This window comes from Megalobrama amblycephala, linkage group LG1 (assembly GCF_018812025.1).
Source record: "Megalobrama amblycephala isolate DHTTF-2021 linkage group LG1, ASM1881202v1, whole genome shotgun sequence".
Taxonomy (NCBI): domain Eukaryota; kingdom Metazoa; phylum Chordata; class Actinopteri; order Cypriniformes; family Xenocyprididae; genus Megalobrama; species Megalobrama amblycephala.
Window position 1 is genome coordinate 39,002,169 of NC_063044.1, and position 19,331 is coordinate 39,021,499.

At 37.0% G+C, this 19,331-nt stretch overlaps 1 protein-coding gene across 1 annotated transcript in view; it reads right to left on the minus strand.

The window, feature by feature from the left end:
* The window catches only part of myo15aa (myosin XVAa), a 51,586-nt gene that overhangs the window by 19,868 nt on the left and 12,387 nt on the right, over positions 1-19,331 (minus strand). The window contains 23 exon segments of the mRNA XM_048192169.1: positions 79-185; positions 1,153-1,344; positions 1,642-1,714; positions 2,440-2,618; positions 2,693-2,928; positions 3,157-3,252; positions 3,352-3,482; positions 6,594-6,675; positions 6,911-6,964; positions 7,051-7,135; positions 8,557-8,732; positions 10,045-10,162; positions 10,825-10,949; positions 11,042-11,087; positions 11,209-11,276; positions 11,278-11,364; positions 11,440-11,517; positions 11,629-11,754; positions 11,856-11,987; positions 12,086-12,181; positions 12,295-12,418; positions 14,847-14,905; positions 19,123-19,236. Coding sequence (XP_048048126.1) covers positions 79-185; positions 1,153-1,344; positions 1,642-1,714; positions 2,440-2,618; positions 2,693-2,928; positions 3,157-3,252; positions 3,352-3,482; positions 6,594-6,675; positions 6,911-6,964; positions 7,051-7,135; positions 8,557-8,732; positions 10,045-10,162; positions 10,825-10,949; positions 11,042-11,087; positions 11,209-11,276; positions 11,278-11,364; positions 11,440-11,517; positions 11,629-11,754; positions 11,856-11,987; positions 12,086-12,181; positions 12,295-12,418; positions 14,847-14,905; positions 19,123-19,236 — 2,584 coding nt within the window.

Sequence of the window (19,331 nt, forward strand, 5' to 3'; positions counted from 1 at the left end):
ATCATGTCATTTGTATTATACAGAATATATAAAAGCAGCTTAAAAGTTAGTCAAAAAACAAACAAACAAACAGCTGACCGTGGCTGTAATACCCATCTGAATCTGGGAGACTGGAGCTGAGCATTGTCTGAGGGAGCAGAAGTGAGTTGTCATCATCAGAATCAAATCCGCTTCCAAACAGAGCCCTGTGAAAATTCATATTGAGGGCAAAATATTAGATGATAACTACAAAGACACGGCAAAAATATTTCATTTATATATAATGCTGTGTATTTCTACAATGGCATCAGTCACTGAAAACTTAAAGATATAGTTCACCCAAAAATGAAAATTCTGTCATCATTTACTCACCCTCAAGTTGTTCCAAACCTGTATGAGTTTCTTTCTTCTGCTGAACACAAAGGAAGATATTTGGAAGAATGTCAATAACCAAAAAGATCTACCATACTATTATTTTTCCTACTATGGCAGTAAATAGATCTCTTTGATTACTGACATTCTTCCAAATATCTTCTTTTGCATTCAGCAGATGAAATAAATTCATACAGGTTTGGAACAACTTGAGGGTGAGTAAATGATGACAGAATTTTCATTTTTGGGTGAACTATATCTTTAATATGCACCACCTTACTAGGCGTCATTATAAAATTCAAGTCAAAATCAGTCAGCAAATATTTACTGTTTGTAACTTAAAGGTGAAGTTTGGGTTACACTTTATTTTACAGTGCCGTAGTTACAATATAATTATTCAAATAAGTACTGAGTACTATTAATTAACTACATGTACTTACTATAGTTACAATTAAGGTTAGGGTTTGTTTAGGGTTAGTTATAATTATGCATAATTTACTGTTATTACTATAGTACATGTGCATGTAGTAACGTGTAACTACGGCACTGTAAAATAAAGACTTCTGTGTCACCAGCAGCAATAAACAGAACTGAAAAATTACTGTTTTAGCTATTTTCAAACACTCCCCATCTTCCATGGTCAGTCATTAGTTTGGTGCCACAGAAATTACACACGCACTTTTAAATTACATGCAAAGTAGATCAATTAACAATATAATTCATATTTATGATCATTAGTGTACCCAATTCCAATGTAAACAAAAGTCAAATAAAACGTAAGACTATCATGCTGATACTGACAGGCTGGCATTGGGCCTGGTTCTGGTGGGACTCTCAGCGGAGATGATGAAGTAGGATTTTTGCTTTGGAAAATTTCTCATCAGTTCCATGTCTGCGATCAAGTCCATTACATAATCGTGCCCCGCGAGCTCCGCCCACTGTCCATGCTCCTTCATGACAACAGAACACCCCTTCCAGGCCTCCGTCACACCCCTGTGGAGCCAATTAATAGGGCTATTCATTTCAGGCAAATTACAGATGGCAGAGATAATGAAGGCCTCATTATAGACTGTACATATCCCAACATGCCCGAAAGAAAGAGCCATGCACTAATGACATGGAATACGGCATATTAAAAAGGTTCTTATGAAGATGAATAGATGGGAACATCACAATACTGGCTGAAACTGAGCAAAATCAAACATTGTGTGTTGGCTGACTTTAGGGAAGATTAGAATGAAAAATGCTTGGAGCAAGAAATATGGATAGTTTGTGTATACGGCCGTATACCTGTGCTGCAGAATATCCCCAGCCAGCTCTTCCCCACTCGTCCAGGAGTGCACAGGGCACAGGGAAGATGTCCCTGTCAATACAACATGACGTTTAACGGCTGTGGTTTGACAGGCGTGTATGAGTGAAGACTACATGCAAATGACTTTTTCTATTCTGTGTAGCACCACAGATCAGGTATCACCTGATATAGATGTGCATTACACACAATTGTCTCCAGAGGGTTTTGAGAAACAAAGGAAACTGCCAGGCAGAATTAGGGAGATTATAGGGAATGAAAGAGCCTTTCAGAGCTTTCTTTTAGTGCTTTGTAAGCTATCCTTTGTGTTTGCATCCTTATGTAAGTCTGCATATCTTTCATTCCAAACAAGATATCTTAAAATATTCTTCTTTTCCAATTTCTAATTGGCATAGTCTATTTTTAAAAGTGCCTTCAAACATCTATGCTTATTTTTCACAAGGGTTTTATGATATATATTCAGCAGTATAGAAATGAACAATTGCATTCAAGTCCTGAAATGTGGATTTGAAAAGCATGACTGAGGGTAGGATGCACCAGTAAAGATTAAATTAGGCAGTTAATCAAGGATTTGTTAATTAAGGGTTTATTTTAATTAAACTTCAAAATTACTGTAATTTAAATTTAGCGTAATGGTGCAACAGGATTTATAGTTTAGTTAAAATTTAAAGGTTAATTGCAAATGAATCCAGGTATATCAAGTTCACCTTTTTGATGCAACCCAACCCAACTGGCAAACATTAACTGAAGGTTGCAGATACTCAAACAGTGACACACACCATCAAAACAGTGTACTTGCAAAACCATGTTTGCTTTCTTCCTATTGGCTGTCCATTCCAGCAGGGATAGTGGGTAAGTCCTTGCTGTCTCCGGTCCATACAGGGATTTCTGCATGGCTTGAATGAGCTTGTGTTGGCCGACAGCTTTGAATCTGTTATAGGCATGATCTGAGACAAACCTAAAGCCAAAAAGAAATGAATGCTTACATGTTGTTCGTGACATATCCAACATGAATACTGGTATGTTGCTTACTTCAGAAGGTATTTCTCCATTTTGGCTGATGGTGCAAACGCGCTCAGGCAGGCCAGCAGCAGCAGCCAGCCCCTCTCTGAGTTATCTGGATTGGTGTTTCTCCAAACCTGATTGGCAATTTGACATAAGACTTCATCCCGCAAGCCAGGGTTGGTAAGCCCCTTCTGGATGATGTAGTTTCCAAATAAATTCTCCTGAGCACCATTTAGATGTGGGTCACCCATAAACCTTAAGATCTACAAAGTGAAAGAAATAATGCTAATAGAGAGCTAGCGGAGATGTAAATCACACTGACTTATGGCTACAACAGAGGCATATATCTTCACTTAATAGCTCATCATAGTAGGTCTGTGAATCGATTTCTCTATGGAGAAAATGAATGGGATTTTTTTCACTTCAGGACCAACATTTGTGCTTTATTGCATGTAAAATAAATGACACTGGCAAAAAAAACTGTAGCATACCATGACAAAGGCATCTAGAGCCTCGTGTGTAAGATCATCGTCAATGTGTGTTAGTGGTGTCTTCAAAGGCGCAGTTAACATTCCAAACTTTGGCTCCTACAAATTAATATACAGTACATCAGTCATTCCTGAATGTATATCTGAGTATGAGAATTTATTTGTGATTTTGGAAAAAATTACTCAAGTATGTCTTACTTTGAAATGAATCTGGACAAATTTCGAGACAGTGTAGTTGTTGATGTCAAGGGGTAGCGTGAGCTGTGACTCCACCTGAACTGTGGGAGCCTGGACTAAAGCCAAGCAATCAGAATGGAGCTCTCTACCACCTTAAAAAACACAGAGGTGACAGATGATGTGGGCAGTGTACATTATATGTAGTCTGGGGTCGGTAAGAATTTTTTTTAATGTTTTATGCTCACCAAGGCTGCATTTATTTTTATAAAAAACTGCCAAATTATAAAATATGTTTCTATTTTAATACATTTTAAAATGTAATTTATTCCAGTGCTTCCCACAGGTTTGAAATATGCTTGCGGTGGAGGCTGGGCGAAAAATGCTCCTATTACCCACGGCACAAAAATGGTCTACTACATGTGATAAACAAATAATGTGTGATTTTTAACAGTATTTTTATTTATTGAAATTAAGTTTAATTACATAGCATACTATTACATTTAATTACATACTAATATTATGCATTATTATGCATTGTAAATTATGCAAAATTGCAGCATTTAAATGGTTCTCCTTTTCCTATGTTCTCCTCGCTGTCATATAGTGTCTCTCTCAGTGAATGGGACACAGATTTTACTAGTAAAATTTATCAAATTAATAATATATGTGTCAAATAATGTTCTTAGTCTTTTCTTCCTGTGGGGGAGACTACAATAATTTACTATGAATTAAATGGAAATCAAATTAAATACAATTTATTGTGTAACCAAAATACCAATACAGGGAGTGCAGAATTATTAGGCAAGTTGATTTTCTGATCATATTTTTTTTCCAAGCACATTTTACCAATTCCAATCCACATCAATCTTAATAACTACTATTAATATTGTTTTTAATCATTTATAAGTGATATATAATTGTTCATGAAGGCTGGAAATGAAAAATGCCTTATATTCAGGTGTGCAGAATTATTAGGCAGGTTTTCTTTTACAGGCAAAATGAGCCAAAAAAGAGATTTAACTCAGACTGAAAAGTCAAAAGTTATTAAATACTTATGAGAAGGACGCAATACTAATGCAATACTAGAAATTGCAAAGTTAAAGCATGACCAAGGGACAGCAAAATGCTCATTGGGTCAGCGGGGTCAAACAAAAACAGGTGGAAAAGAAAAGACACATGTTAACTGCAAAATAATTAAGAATTAAGGTGAAGAATTAAGTGTAAAACAATCAGGAACCCTTTAGTCTCCAGCGCCACCATTTTCCAGAACTGTAATCTACCTGGAGTCTCCAGAAGTGCAAGGTGTCAGGATCTCAGAGACTTTACGAAGGTAAAGAATCCTAAAAAATGATCCACTCTTAATAAGAATCTCAAGCTGAAGTGTTATAAAATACATGAAGACTGGGTTTTTATAGGCCTTATAGACAGACAGCTTGAGAGTGACTCCTTAAGGACCAGCACCACAATCTCTTGTACCACTGTTTGAAGAATTCATCTTCCAGAATCTGGCAGTAAGTTTTGGAAGATCAGTTTTAGTCCATCTCTGCAAGACGGACATTTCAGGATAAGAGATGGACTGAAAGTGAACTCCCACACCTTACTGCCAGATTCTGGAAGATAAATTCTTCAAACAGTGGTACAAGAGGATGTGGTGCTGGTCCTTCAAGAGTCACTCTCAAGCTGTCTGTCTATAAGGCCTATAAAAACCCAGTCTTCATGTATTTTATAACACTTCAGCTTGTGATTCTTATTAAGAGTGGGTTATTTTTTAGGATTCTTTAGCTAACGTAAGTCTCTGAGATCCTGACACCTTGCACTTCTGGAGACTCCAGGTAGGTTGCAGTTCTGGAAAATGGTGTTGCTGGAGACTAAAGGGTTCCTGATTGTTTCACACTTTATTCTTCACCTTAATTCTGAATTATTTTGCAGTTAACATGTGTCTTTTCTTTTCGACCTGTTTTTGTTTGACCCCGCTGACCCAATGAGCATTTTTCTGTCCATTAGTCATGCTTTAACTTTGCAATTTCTAGTATTGAATTAGTATTGTGTCCTTCTCATGAGTATTTAATAATTTCTGACTTTTCAGTCTGAGTTAAATCTCTTTTTTGGCTCATTTTGCCTGTAAAAGAAAACCTGCCTAATAATTCTGCACACCTGAATATAAGGCATTTTTCATTTCCAGCCTTCATGAACAATTATATATCACTTATAAATGATTAAAAACAATATTAATATTAGATATTAAGATTGATGTGGATTGGAATTGGTAAAATGTGCTTGGAAAAAAAATATGATCAGAAAATCAACTTGCCTAATAATTCTGCACTCCCTGTAATGCCCAAAAGAAAAAGAAAAAACTTTAATTACTTTGACTTTTGACTACTTGACTTTTAATTATAAACAACCCCGAAATACACCGGGACTTTTATTTTGAAATGTCCATACTATTGCAGGCTGATCCTTCAGATTCTTACAACCGTATAAAACATTTTATATAAAGGCCATGAAGTAGACATTGTAATAATTCATCAACTTGAGTTCATTAGCAATCGCTTGGCATAAATCTACGCTTTTCATTGATTGAGAATCACTTTGAAGCAGTCTGAAGCGCTGTTGCTCGAGCTTGTAGAAAGCGCGACAGCGCCCCCTTGTGACTTTGCAAAATGCAGCGCCCGTTTGAATGTTAGCGGGAGTAAACAGTTCTGACGCACACATAACGAAAAGGTACGAAACGACTAGTTATTCGATCGCGGATGGTTTCATTATCTTGTGCGGATATAAAAGTATAAGAGGATAAAAATAATAAAAGCAAAAATGTGTCTCCAAATATACTTGGGCGGGCCGCCCACGTATAATAACGGCCGCCCAAGTATAAAGTCTATGTGTGGGAAGCACTGAATTCCTCTGATGGCAAAGCTGAATTTTCACCACCATTACTCCAGTCTTTCATAATATGATGATTTGCTGCTCAAGAAGCATTTATTATTATTATTATTATCAATGTTGAAAACAGTTGTGCTGCTTAATATTTTTGCGGAAATTGTGATATGATTAATTTCAGGATTCTTTGATGTATAGAAAGGTAAAAAGAACAGCATTTATTTCAAATAAAAAATCATTTGTAACACTATAAATGTCTTTACTGTCACTTTTGATCAATTGCATCCTTGCTGAATAAAACGTAATCTTACTGACCCCAAGCTTGTGAACGAAATAAAAAAATAAATATTTGTATTTAACGTGAGAAAATTGCCCCCCAGTACCGGCGGCTGCCTGCAACAGTGCTCCAAGTTCAGCTGGAATGACCAGATGAGTGACGTTGACCACTTCCCGTTTTGACAGCTCCTGCAAATAAAGAAGATATGGTAACACTTTACAGTAAGGTCAAATTCATTAACCTTAAGCAATATAGTTTTACAGCATTTATTAACCTTTGTTAATGTTAATAATGTTAATAATGAATGAATCAATGAATGAGTCTTTTATTATGTTTGGTTATATACTGTATTTGGTTATATACTTTGGTGTATAAGAAATACACTAAAATGTATTTAATTTAGACAGTAAATATCATTATAACCATTTCTATTCTCCTTTGCTCCTCTTCTTCCTTTCTCCTGGCCTCGTATCTCAGCTAAAAGAAGAAAAAGAAGTAAACCAATTAAACGTGGGATTGTAGGTTAGCCTTATCACTATGCACTAAAAATGCACTGTTCTTACCTTAATATATCTCTTGCGATCAACATACATATGGATCAGAGAGCGGAATTTCACCAGGCTAGCTATCATTTTCACATACCGCTTCCTGTGAAGAGAAAGCAAATTTAAAGAAATTTTGTCAAGCTCTAAAATATTTTATTGGATAGAAATTGATATTTGTGAGTTAAATCACAAACTAAAAAAAAAAAAATCATGTAAATTTATTGGTTATAAAAAAAAATGTAAACAATGAAGAACATTCAGTTATTGAAGTATAATGACTTTATTTAATTATTTTAATAGATTACCACTCCTAGGGCCAGATTTGCTAAAAAAGGAATATTAGCGTGTGGCTGCAGTCTAATAAAAGCACTGATGGGAGAGGAAAGCTCTGCTGGTGATAGACTGAGAATGCACAAATTCAATGTCATGTCAGGCTGTTAAAAATTGCGGTAAATAGAGTACCTCAGAGAGGCAAAACCCGGAAGCGAGTTAGCATTTTAGGACTTCCGGTTCCATCGCCATAAAGTCTATGGGTTTTTGCTAAATTGCCTGAAATAAGGTCTGTGGTTAACAAAGCCTCTAAATATTTTCACATTTTGATCTATGACATGAAACACACCAGTCATAACCCACTTGTGATTTTTTTTAACCTTTATTGTGTCTTAAAAACGGCGGTTGCTAACAAGTTGCTGAAAGGGACTACTTCCTTTGGCGGGGACTTTAGACGTCATCATAACAAACAGGACATTTGGACAGCATTTCTCATGAAAAAGTGGATAAGTATTCATACACAGCGCAGATCATAATCAGCGAGCATGTTTTTAAATAAAGTTTGAGGAAGCTTGGTGGTGGTGACGTTGATCCGCGACCATGGTGTGCTGTAGTCCGTTTATAGCCTACTGTTAGCTTTTTATATCTGACGACTTTATTTAGGCTTCATAATGTATAAATGTTGTGTTAACTTGTAAAGATTATCTTGATAGACAAAACGTGTCATAAACCTTTGTTAAAGACAGCTTATTTTCTGCGATTTTCCAAAAGTCTATAGGAAAAATGCATAGGCTTTCGATCGAGGGAACCCGTGCGCCGCTAACTTCCGGGTTGGTCTACAAAAACACGTCATCTCTGAGGTACTCTATACCAGTAATCTGACTACTTCAAACCTTGGTAAATCACGTTGCATGATTCATTTCAATACTCTCCTCCCATAAATGTAGCGGTCTGACAGGGAAACTTCTACAAATGCATATGCAAAAAGGTCAGTCGCAAAAATAACTTGTATCCATGCTAATTTATCACTACACGTCTTTAGTAAATCCTGACAGTCTTTTAACACCAAAAGAGGGTTTGCGCTGGCTGGCGCAAGCTGTTTGTAAATATGACCCCTAGTTTCTGTAAATAAAAAGTCTGAAAATTAGCAACTTTGTCATCATAACAGAAGCATCAGAAATATTATTGACAATGAGGTTGGTCATAAAGGTTGAAAACCATTGATTTAGAGTGAGAATAAGAAATGATGAATACCTTGTGAGAAATCCTCGGCAGTGGGCCTGCAGCCGTATGATCTTCATGCGAAAGGCTGTATAGCGTTTTCTCACAAAGAACATCCTGGTGTAACGCTGCAGAGTTAGGGCAGCTACATGCCTTACTCTGTCTCTCTTACTCTCCAACAGGAAGTATATGTCCTCTTTCATGAACAACTAACAAAAAATAAAAGGTGCAATCAAGTACTAAAAACAGACGTGGAGAGTAGTCTCACATAGCAAGACCTTTCTCATCATGGAGTGACATCTTTCGGTCTGAGACAATGACTGTGTTTGAAATCACCCCCTATAACCTCAATTACTATTCCCGACATTAGTCTATTAATATAGTTTACTTGAAGAAGTGAATGAAAAAGAGTGAATTCGGACACTGAGTGCACTGGAAGGGCTGCTGCTTTTGCGTTTGTGCTTGCTGTTTAATAATCATTGATGCATGCACTTTTCTATGACGTCTTTAAGTATAAATAGTGTGATTAGTGCGTTCACACTGATAATTCCAAAAAGAAAAAGTGCACTTTAAGTACCCGGATGATGCACTAAATTAACGGAAAAAAACAAAGTGTGAAATGAAGTGTGGAACATGCTTTAATTACGTAGCGGAGGAGGAGAGGGTATCAGACTCTGATGTTTAATGACAAAATAACCTTATACAATTCACACACTACATGGATGAGTACATAGTGCATAAGTACATAGTTTATAAGTGCATAGTGTATAGTGCGTCATTTGGGACGCAACTGTAATCTCTCAACTTTTTCGTGGAAACTAGCATGTATAACCCTAAATTAAACAATTTAATAATCAATTAAAAGGGAATTTATACCTGTATGATATTACGCTGTACCCACATTGGATCAGCGGTTTGCAAAATGCATGAATGATTCAGCTGTGGGCGCCATCTTTTGGCGAGATGCAAGAATTCATTTGGCACGTGACCCTAACAGTGCATTATGGGTATTCTCTATCAGTTGTACCCTTGTTATTGCGGTGCATTGTGGGATTGAATAAGTGCACTCAATAACATCCACAATGCTTTCGGACACCACTACAAATGTCTGTTCCCTCAAATTGTGCCCTACATAAGGGTATGGGGGCGATTTCAGACACGGTCACCGTGATTTTGCCAAGTAAGACATGTTCCTGGATCAACATATTTGTTGATCCTGGAACAACATTCCAATCAACCAATCAGATTTGAGGAACAGGTTTACCGTTTATGTCAAGTTTAGGCTTGCAACCAGGGTTAGGTGCTTCTACATCAATGTTATTCACCTATCTTTCCCCTCTGACTTTAGGGATAAGTTATGGGTAGGATTAGGTTTAGGGGTAGGAATAGGGTTAAGACTAAATTTTCAGACTGGAAGGTTGTTCCAGGATCAACAAAATATGTTGATCCAGGAACGTGTCTTACTTAGCAAAATCACGATGACCGAACAGTAACAAGTGCACTTATCAGAATCATGCTTACCTTGGTGACACCAACTTGAAACGATCCCAGTCTAACAGGGCAAAGCTTCCTTAACATGATGACACAGTTTTCACCATTGGCAGGTGGAGGCTGTTTGAGGCCTAGCAGTGACTTGTATCTAAATTCAACCAAATAATTGAGTAATTATAACTTTTTTTATACATTAAAAAAACATAAAGTTAATACACTTCCCCCTCAAAAGTTTGGAAACACCCCTGGCAAAGTGTGGTTTTGGACGATATCTGCATAAATTCTTATCATTTTTTGGTGCAAATACATTACAGTAACTTGACATTATCATTGAAGACCAGCAATAATAATTTTTATTTTGATTACATATATATGTCAAAGTCAGACATGCCCCTTTGCCAGCTGTGATGCCTGGTTACTAGTTTAAACTTGGCTCAGGTTTGTAAAAGATTTTTAGGTCTTTTTTGGGTCAACAATTGATTGCCAATTAAGTTTAGAATACAATGAACCAATTCGAACCCAGTTTAGGTCAGATGCTGCTAATGCTGGATATTTTGATCAATCGAAAATTTAAGTTTTTTTCTATGTATAAACTGTTTATATAATAAAATATGTGTTGTCCCTTATCAGTGCAAATTTATCAGAAATTAAAAAGGATTCATGCCAATATTGTCCAAAACCCAACTTTTCTAGGGCGTTTCCAAACTTTTGGAGGGCAGTGTAGCTAATGAATTCAGACACACAAGGGAAAAACTTTATCATCGCTCTGTGTTAATGGTCTCAGACGTGTCTGACATGTCTAGCTCTCACCTGAAAAGGAAGACATCGAATGGCATTCTGATCGGATAGCCCTCTCTCCTTATTCGAATGGTTTCTAAAATCCCAGAATAGTTAAGTTGGGCGCTGACCAGCTCCATGTCAAACACACCAGGCTCCTGCAAGGTTACACACTCTTTCAATTGATTTCAATTCCAGCCAAGACGCAAATAGCTTAATAACCCTGAACCCAGTGACTGCTGTTCCTTACCTTGTTTTGGTTTGGCTTTATGCATCGCACAAAATATGGGTTGGCTCTGTTAGTACAAAATGGAAAGAAGTATTTTATCACTTGGTGATAAAAACCTTACATGTGTCTGAAAGCAATCACAGAAGAGATTCATGTAGACAGCGTAATGCACAATTTAGGTGGTCTACCTCTCCATCTTTTCAATGAGCTCCATGAGGGATTGTTGGAACTTGGCCGCCACGGTTGAGGCCTTGATGGCGCCGTGTTACTGTGCTGTTCTTCCCAACATGAGATCTCTGTTGGTTGAGGGCCTCAGCGTAGCTCATAAACAGATATGCAACCATCTAAAACCACAGCGAGATAAGGGTCAGTTTATTGGGGTCATTTCATTCCTGGCTCATAGTTAATTTATTTCTTACCTTGTTTTTGCTATGAATAAAAAGGTCAAGAACATCTTGGCGGACTTGATCGTAATTCTTATCCAGAAATTTATGGACCTGTGAAGCATGTTTTCAATCACAAAATGTTTGGTCTGTTCCTCCACACTAATACTTTATTAGGGAATCATTAAAATATTTGATGCTTCAAGGCAAGTAGTTTAAATGCACCTGATAGGAGACCTTCCCAGCATAATGCTTGATGGTAAATTCAGGGAGAGGCATTTTTGGCTTGGAATACAGTGGATTGTTGCCATGGTGATAGTGGCATTTCTGAAGGAAGGTATGATCTGTAGCCTAGAGGAAATTCATTCAAAAGGAGGTTAATTAAAATGCAAACTAGTAGTGATGAACAGATAAATACTAACTTGAATGAACACATTAAGAAGAAATGACACCTGTGGAAACCCGCTCTGATCATCAAGAATTCGGAGTATCCCATGAGGCTTTGCTGCAATGAGGTCAATGCAGGCCTGGTTGTCGGAGAAAGGCACCTCTTCCCAGATGATCTGCTCTCTGTTGTATTCATTCTTGCATATTGAAAAGAAAGTAATTTTTCAGATGCACACCACAGGCAGTTTACTCATCTACAGTTCTCAGAAGATTAGACTGAACAGAGACAGCTTACTTGTTCTTCTTTGAAAATGACCCTGTTGAAAAAGAACTGAAGGTACTCATTTGCATAATTTATACAAAGCTGTTCAAAGCTGTTGAAGGTAAGATCCTACAAAGCACAAAAAAGTGTGATTCAGTCGAATGCAATCCAAATTTTACCACAACGAAGAGTATTAGCAAAACCTTTTACTGTCGTGGACAAACAAGTTTACAGCGCCATACCTCGAATCCATAGATATCAAGGATGGAGATAGATAGTGCCTCGTTCCGAGGATAAACCTGCGTATTTATTCTGTCTGTTAGCCAGCTGAACAGAAGGGAATACAGGATCTTGGCAACAGCATCTCTGTTATGGTTGAGAGGGAAAATTACCATAATTTGATTACCTCAATGCACATACTTTCTTTTTTCAATTCCAGAATTCATTCAACCATTATTATTTATTAAACCCCTTGTGAATTGATTGCATTCTTTTATTTATTTTTATTTTTTGTTTAATTCTAGAAAGTGTGCCTTGCCAAACAACTTCACTTGATGTTACCTTAAGTGATTTTTATGGAATTATTCAGATAATTATCTTACTTGATGAAAAATATAACTGTCATATCACGATGATCTCGAGATAATGGGTCGCGTCATTTCGTTGTGTTGTGGCTCGATTCCGTTGTGTTGTGATTCAGCCATTTCGTTGTGTTGTGGCTCATTTCGTTGTGTTGTGGCTCATTTCGTTGTGTTGTGGCTTTATTCCGTTGTGTTGTGGCTTTATTCCGTTGTGTTGTGGCTTTTGGGGCACTTTTTGCCATTCCGTTGTGTTGTGGCTCGATTCCGTTGTGTTGTGGCTCATTTCGTTGTGTTGTGGCTCGATTTCGTTGTGTTGTGGCTTTATTCCGTTGTGTTGTGGCTTTATTCCGTTGTGTTGTGGCCGATTCTGTTGTGTTGTGAACTTATGTTTGCTTTTTTAATTTCGTTGTGTTGTAACTGGGCCACCGTAGTAACTGGACGCTGAGAGGATGATAGACGAATTTAAAGTACTTTTCAGAAGCTGGTAGAGTGCGAAATGTTCGCGATTTCTCATTTGCGATGAGAAATACGGCTTAGAAACAGAAGGAAGACAGTGGAAAATAAAACAGACCAAAAAGCGATGAAACCAAAAAAAGAAGCACGATGAGAGGGAACATCGTTAAACTTCATCGCTGGAGGGTGTTGAGAACTTCACAGCGTTGAAAGCAGATGCCGAGCTCGCTTTTCTTCTGCTTGACAGGTAAAAACAACAAAAAAACACCGGCCAAAGCAATGTCGTAGAAAGAGGGGGCGTGGCTAAATCTGGCGGAAGTTCGCGAACAGCAACAGCGCTTTTTTGTAAATTGTAACAAACTATTTTTTTCTTAGCTACGAATCAAATAGAAAAAAGTAGAATAAAAACTTTTAAAAAAATCAATTTAAATCAATATTTGTTTTTAATGGAAGCTTGTTTCTGCCACAGAATAAAAAATAAAAAAGGTTATTGTGACTTTTTATTTCACAATTCTGACAAGAATTGTGTTAGAACAAAAAAAAATCAGAATTGTGAGAGGAAAAAATGTGAATTGTGAGACATAAAGTCTCAGTTACCTTTTTCAAAGGGTTAGTTCACCCAAAAATGAAAATAATGTCATTTATTACTCACCCTCATGTCGTTCTACACCCGTAAGACCTTCGTTAATCTTCAGAACTCAAATTAAGATATTTTTGATGAAATCCGATGGCTTAGTGAGGACTCCACTGACAGCAAAGCCTTTTAAACTCTCAAGGTCCATAAAGGTAATAAAAATATAGTTCATGCGAGTACACTGGTTCAACCTTAATATTATAAAATTACGAGAATATTTTCTGTGCGGCAAAAAAAACAAAATAAAGACTTTAACAATATCTCGTGATGGGCCGATTTCAAAACACTGCTTCAGAGCCTTACGAATCGAATCAGTGAATCGGAACGCCAAAGTCACGTGATTTCAGCATTTTAGCCGTTTGATCCGAATCACTAATTCGAAACAAAAGATTCATTAAGCTCAGAAGCTTCATGAAGCAGTGTTTTAAAATCAGCCCGTATAGATATTGTTGAAAGTCAATATTTTGTTTTGTTTTTTGGAGCACAAAAAGGATTCTCGTCGCTTTATAATATTAAGATTAAACCACTGAACTCACATGAACTATTTCAATTTTTTTTTATTATTACCTTTATGGACCTTGAGAGTTTGAACGGCTTTGCTCTCAATAGAGGCCTCACTGAGCCATCGGATTTGATCAAATATATCTTAATTTGTGTTCTGAAGATGAACGAAGGTCTTACGGGTGTGAAACGACATAAGAGTGAGTAATTAATGACAGAATTTTCATTTTTGGGTGAACTAGCTCTTTAATTGCAAATTTATATCTGCAAATTAATCACAATTCTGACCCTTTTTTCTTGCAATTCTGAATTTCTCACAATTATGAGGAAAAAATGTCAGAATTACCAGTTTTAAACTCGGGATTGCAAGATAAAAGGTTAGAATTGTGAGATATAAACTCACAATTCTGAGGGGGGGGAAAGTCCAAATTGTGAGATTGAAATTAGTAATCGTGAGAAAGAAAGTCAGAATTGTGAGATAAAAAGTTGCAATTAACGTTACCTTCTCAATTTTGTTTTTTTGTGGTGGAAGCAAGCCTCCAATTGTTTTTATTTAGCAATATTTGTTTGTTTGGCAATTAGCAAAGTGTAAGCATATAGAAATGCATTGTAGGAATTTCCCTACCTGGCATCAATTGCACTCTCAACAGTCAGGGGGGTGTAGATCTTCTCCCTCATTGTTTCCTATATGAAATTATACAGAATTATCAGAAATACTGCAGCAAAGTTTCTGAGAGGGGTCAACTGGAATATTCTGTTAATAAAACACAGTACTTTTATTGGAAAACAGCTTTGTTTAAATATTGTTGATCTCTTGAGATGAAATGTTGCTGAGGCAGTATCTTTAGGCAAGTGAAACTGATATGGCCCTTAAGAGGATCAGCCTACAGCACTGGTGTCGGTAGATGTAAACACATCCCGGCATCTGTGGCAAGACTATACTAATCCCTTTCAAATGATGACATTAAGGCCTTTAAATAAAAAATCTTTCCTTAAATAGTTTAACATTGTGGTAGAAGAATTCCCCTTCTTATTCTCTTCACTTGCATAGATCTGTCTCTTAGCAGGATAAAAAAAACCTGGTGTCGATGTCTGAAAGCAGGGCTTAATGGTTTCATCAGATAAGAAAGACCTAGTAGCATGAGATCACCATCCAATTCAATTGGACAAAGGGAAATTACTTTGAGTATGGCTCTCTCCTGTTACATAGGGAGTACCTTCCTCTAATTAAAAGAATTACACTGAAGAGCCCTCAAAGGTGTCACACTAGCAGCCATGAGTAGTAGTCTAAATGCCTTAGCACATTTCAACATGGCAATGGGGCTGTGAACATTGATGAGTACTGGCTCTAACCTAGACTGAGACAAAGGCTGGCCTGAAACAAGATGCTGTGTAAAGGATCATATGAAAGTTTTTTCAATGATGCATCTGAAATCAGGAACTGATGTGGATCTGATGTGAGGAAAGATGCTGAAACAGAACACGGACATGTTGATGGTCTCCACCAGAGGAAGGTTGAGGAATCATCTCTTGATACCTCAGATGGAAAATATGTGGAATGGAAACAATTGGGAGTTCATAAGGAAACGTCTTAAAAACCCTGGATGCTTCCTTTTTTTTTCTAGAAACTGTGCTGGACAAGGAATGTTGGAACTTAAAACACTTTACCTTCACTTTGCCTTTGTTGGTGTGGAAATATGGATCATTTCAGATATATTTCAGGTTTGAATAGGAACTCTGTTTTGAATAAGCGCTCTATTTGGTTTGATTGACACATTTGAGAGATTTTACTATTGGGCTTACCATTGAATTGATTTCATAAATAAATTAGACTGGACTAGAAGCTAGTAATCTGTCATAACATTGCTCTGTTTGATTGAGGATTTTAGTTTATAGAGAGCAACAGTCAGGTTCTGGAAAGAAAAATGAAAAAAATCCCATGCATTTTCTCCATATGGGAATTGATTTTGAATGAAAACGTTCCAAGAAAACATTTGTCATTTTAATTTAGTTTTGTACTAAAATTACGAAAAACTAAAACGGAAATAAAAATGAATAGAAACTATATATATTTAAAAATAACAACAACTACTAAAAACTAAAAAAAAAATGACAAAACACAATTGCTAAAACTTTAAAGGTGCTAAAGAGGATGTTTTGTTTTATACATTTTTGCAATATTACTTGAAACTGTCTTTACTAACTGATAAAAGACTATTTATTAGGTGCACTGAAAGTAATAATATTAATATACATCATCTGTGCACGAGGTAGGGCCTTAAAAACATCAGCCAATCGTTTACGCGATCATCGCGTAATCGATTGGCCCTCTGGCTTGTCAATCACTGCCGTGACGTTCCTTGTGAGAGACGAGCGCGGCTGCGCGCTCCAGTAACTTTCTACACTCCACAGGCGCTGCATGTAATGTTTTTGTCAGGAGTAACAACTGCAGATTATGAGTTACCTGCGGTGAGTCCGACATAATGAATCCACTAACACGACACAGCGAATGCCGGTGGTAAACACTCGTTTTCCAATACTCGTGCACAAGTTTTGGGAGGCGTTCCCTCGAAGGAGGGGGGTTGTTCTTACGCATGCGCTCATTTCAAAAACTCAGTAACAGTCTTTGGTTTCTCAGTCGACGAAAAGAACCTCTTTAGCACCTTTAACTAAGATTAAAATAAAAACTAATAAACCTCTAAAGACAGATCTACCGTGAGCTATTAAGTTGTTAGATGATATATGCTTTTGTTGAACCCATCAGCCTGCACTGTCAACTTATTTTTTCCTGAATAATCCTGTTCAACATTCATGGCGAAAAACTACATCACCCATGATTCTTCAGAGAAATCTCCACCAATCAGAGAATCAAACACTCCCAAGAAACATTATAAATTATGTAAATGAGTCAGTCTCCCTATGTTCTCAAACTACTTAAATATACTGTTTATATGCATATTTAGTAATAAACTTAAAATAGATTTTTTTTTCTCTATATATATAATAAACATCTTTAAATCGATAGTTTTATAAAGTGGGCTGGCACTGTTGCACTCTATAGTGAAATTTTGTTTCACAGTTCACACTGTAGAACTGTCTTTTAGGTTTTGTAATTACTACACAAGCAAGTTTACAGTGTTTGTGGTGAACTGGTTAAGGAGGGTTAATACTGCGACAGACCTCTTGGTGGCACCCCTGCAGAGGGTTGAGTGGTATCTGCTACACTCTTAGGACTGTAACACAGTCTATGATGGGAGCCTGATATGGCCCCTTGATGTTTGTTTCTGCCCAGGGTTTTCCCTGACTGGGTTACACTGGTAACCATAGTATTATGGCCTGTTGCCCTGCCATAATCAGCTTGTCATGTTATACTCTATGAGGGATTTGGGGTTTATACGACACCATTTGCGGCTTTCTTTTGGTGCCATGTGCTTGCTGTCAAATTGAACAGTGTTGGCATTTGGATCGTGTTTCCAAAGGACTTAAAAGAAACTGATGTAATGATAAGTCCTTCACTAACAGTGTGCTGACACTTGGCATGGGGCCTTGATGTGAGTTCTGCCAGGAGGTCATGTAAGGTCTAGAGGTGAGTTGCGGACTCTTCCTGTTGATATCCTTAATTCCAGGTTGTCTCAAACAGTGAAATACACAATAAACAAAATATTGTCACACTTAAAAATATAAGAATGTCATTACATTATATAACAATATGACATCTAGTGTAGAGAAAGACAAGCATATATTATCTTGTTTATATTTGGGTAAACTACATCTGTGTGGACTTTGGGGAAACTGACTTCCTACATGGTGGAAATCACCTAAACACCAGTTGGTTAAAGTCGTTGCAAAAATAGCTCAGAAAAGTGAAGTTTGTAATGGTTTTGCATTGGTTTGCTCTTTTATTATCTAATTCAACATGATAATATATACAGTCAAACCAAAATGTATTCAGACATCTTGAACATTTCAATCATTAAAGGTGCTCTAAGTGATGTCACGCGTTTTTAGGCCAAAACATTTTTTGTCACATACAGCAAACATCTCCTCACTATCCGATAGCTGCCTGTCCCCTGAACACACTGTAAAAAAAACGCGGTCTCTGTAGTCGCCACAAGCTCCAAAAACGGCAATAAAAACTACCTGGTGCAGCCTGGACCACGAATCATAATAAACATGCTCCAGCCAATAACCGACAAGAATGATTTTAAATGCACGTTCATGACTGTTTCAGGAAACACGGAGGGGAGGGGGAGGAGGAGGAGGAGGAGGGAGAGTCTAGCTAGCCTCTGTTGTGTTTGACAACACTTCGAACGTCAACAGGAAGTTACTCCACTCAGGATCGCTTAGAGCACCTTTAATACAGTTTATTCACTATAGTTTAAAAAATGGTAATAAAATATGACAAGATCTCAGAGTTAAACTGTGTCAGAAAAAAAATAATCTTAATTATGTCAGATAACACTTAAGCAAAACATTGTCAGGTCAAAGTGTCAGAATAATTTTTGGTCCCAAATTGTTATTAATTTTACTGGTAGTCCACTGTATGAAGAATTTTTGGGTATAATGTGTCACAGTTTACTTTATTTTGCTATCCTCACTTACATAAATGAATTATAGTGTTCTGTACCCACTAGTAAAAAACATAAAAAAATATATCTAGTGTCTGAATAATTTTTGTCTGATCCGACAAAACCCAACAGTCGTGTCTGGTGCTGTTGGTCAGACTCAGTATCTGTCGGTGCAATGTGAATTGGTCCTAAATGTTGGTAATTTGTGTACAGTTCTGCATGGATAGCAAGCAGAAAATACAATTGAGAATAGGCTATAACATATCAAAAAAAAAAAAAACCTACATTATCTTTTGTCATGTATTGAAGACATTATCAGGCATGTTTTCTTACCGTGACTTTGAAAGTAATGGACTTCTGTAGACCCTCTGGGGAAATCTGTAGAAGTTCAGCCACCACTCGGATCTCCTGAGCACTCACAACTGATGCCACTTCCTGAGATTCAGTCTGCCAAGATAAGGAGACAAAAAAAATCAAACTTATTGCATGGCACCACTGAAATAGAGCATTATAGTGCAGCATCATGAGGGGAAGGCAAGGAT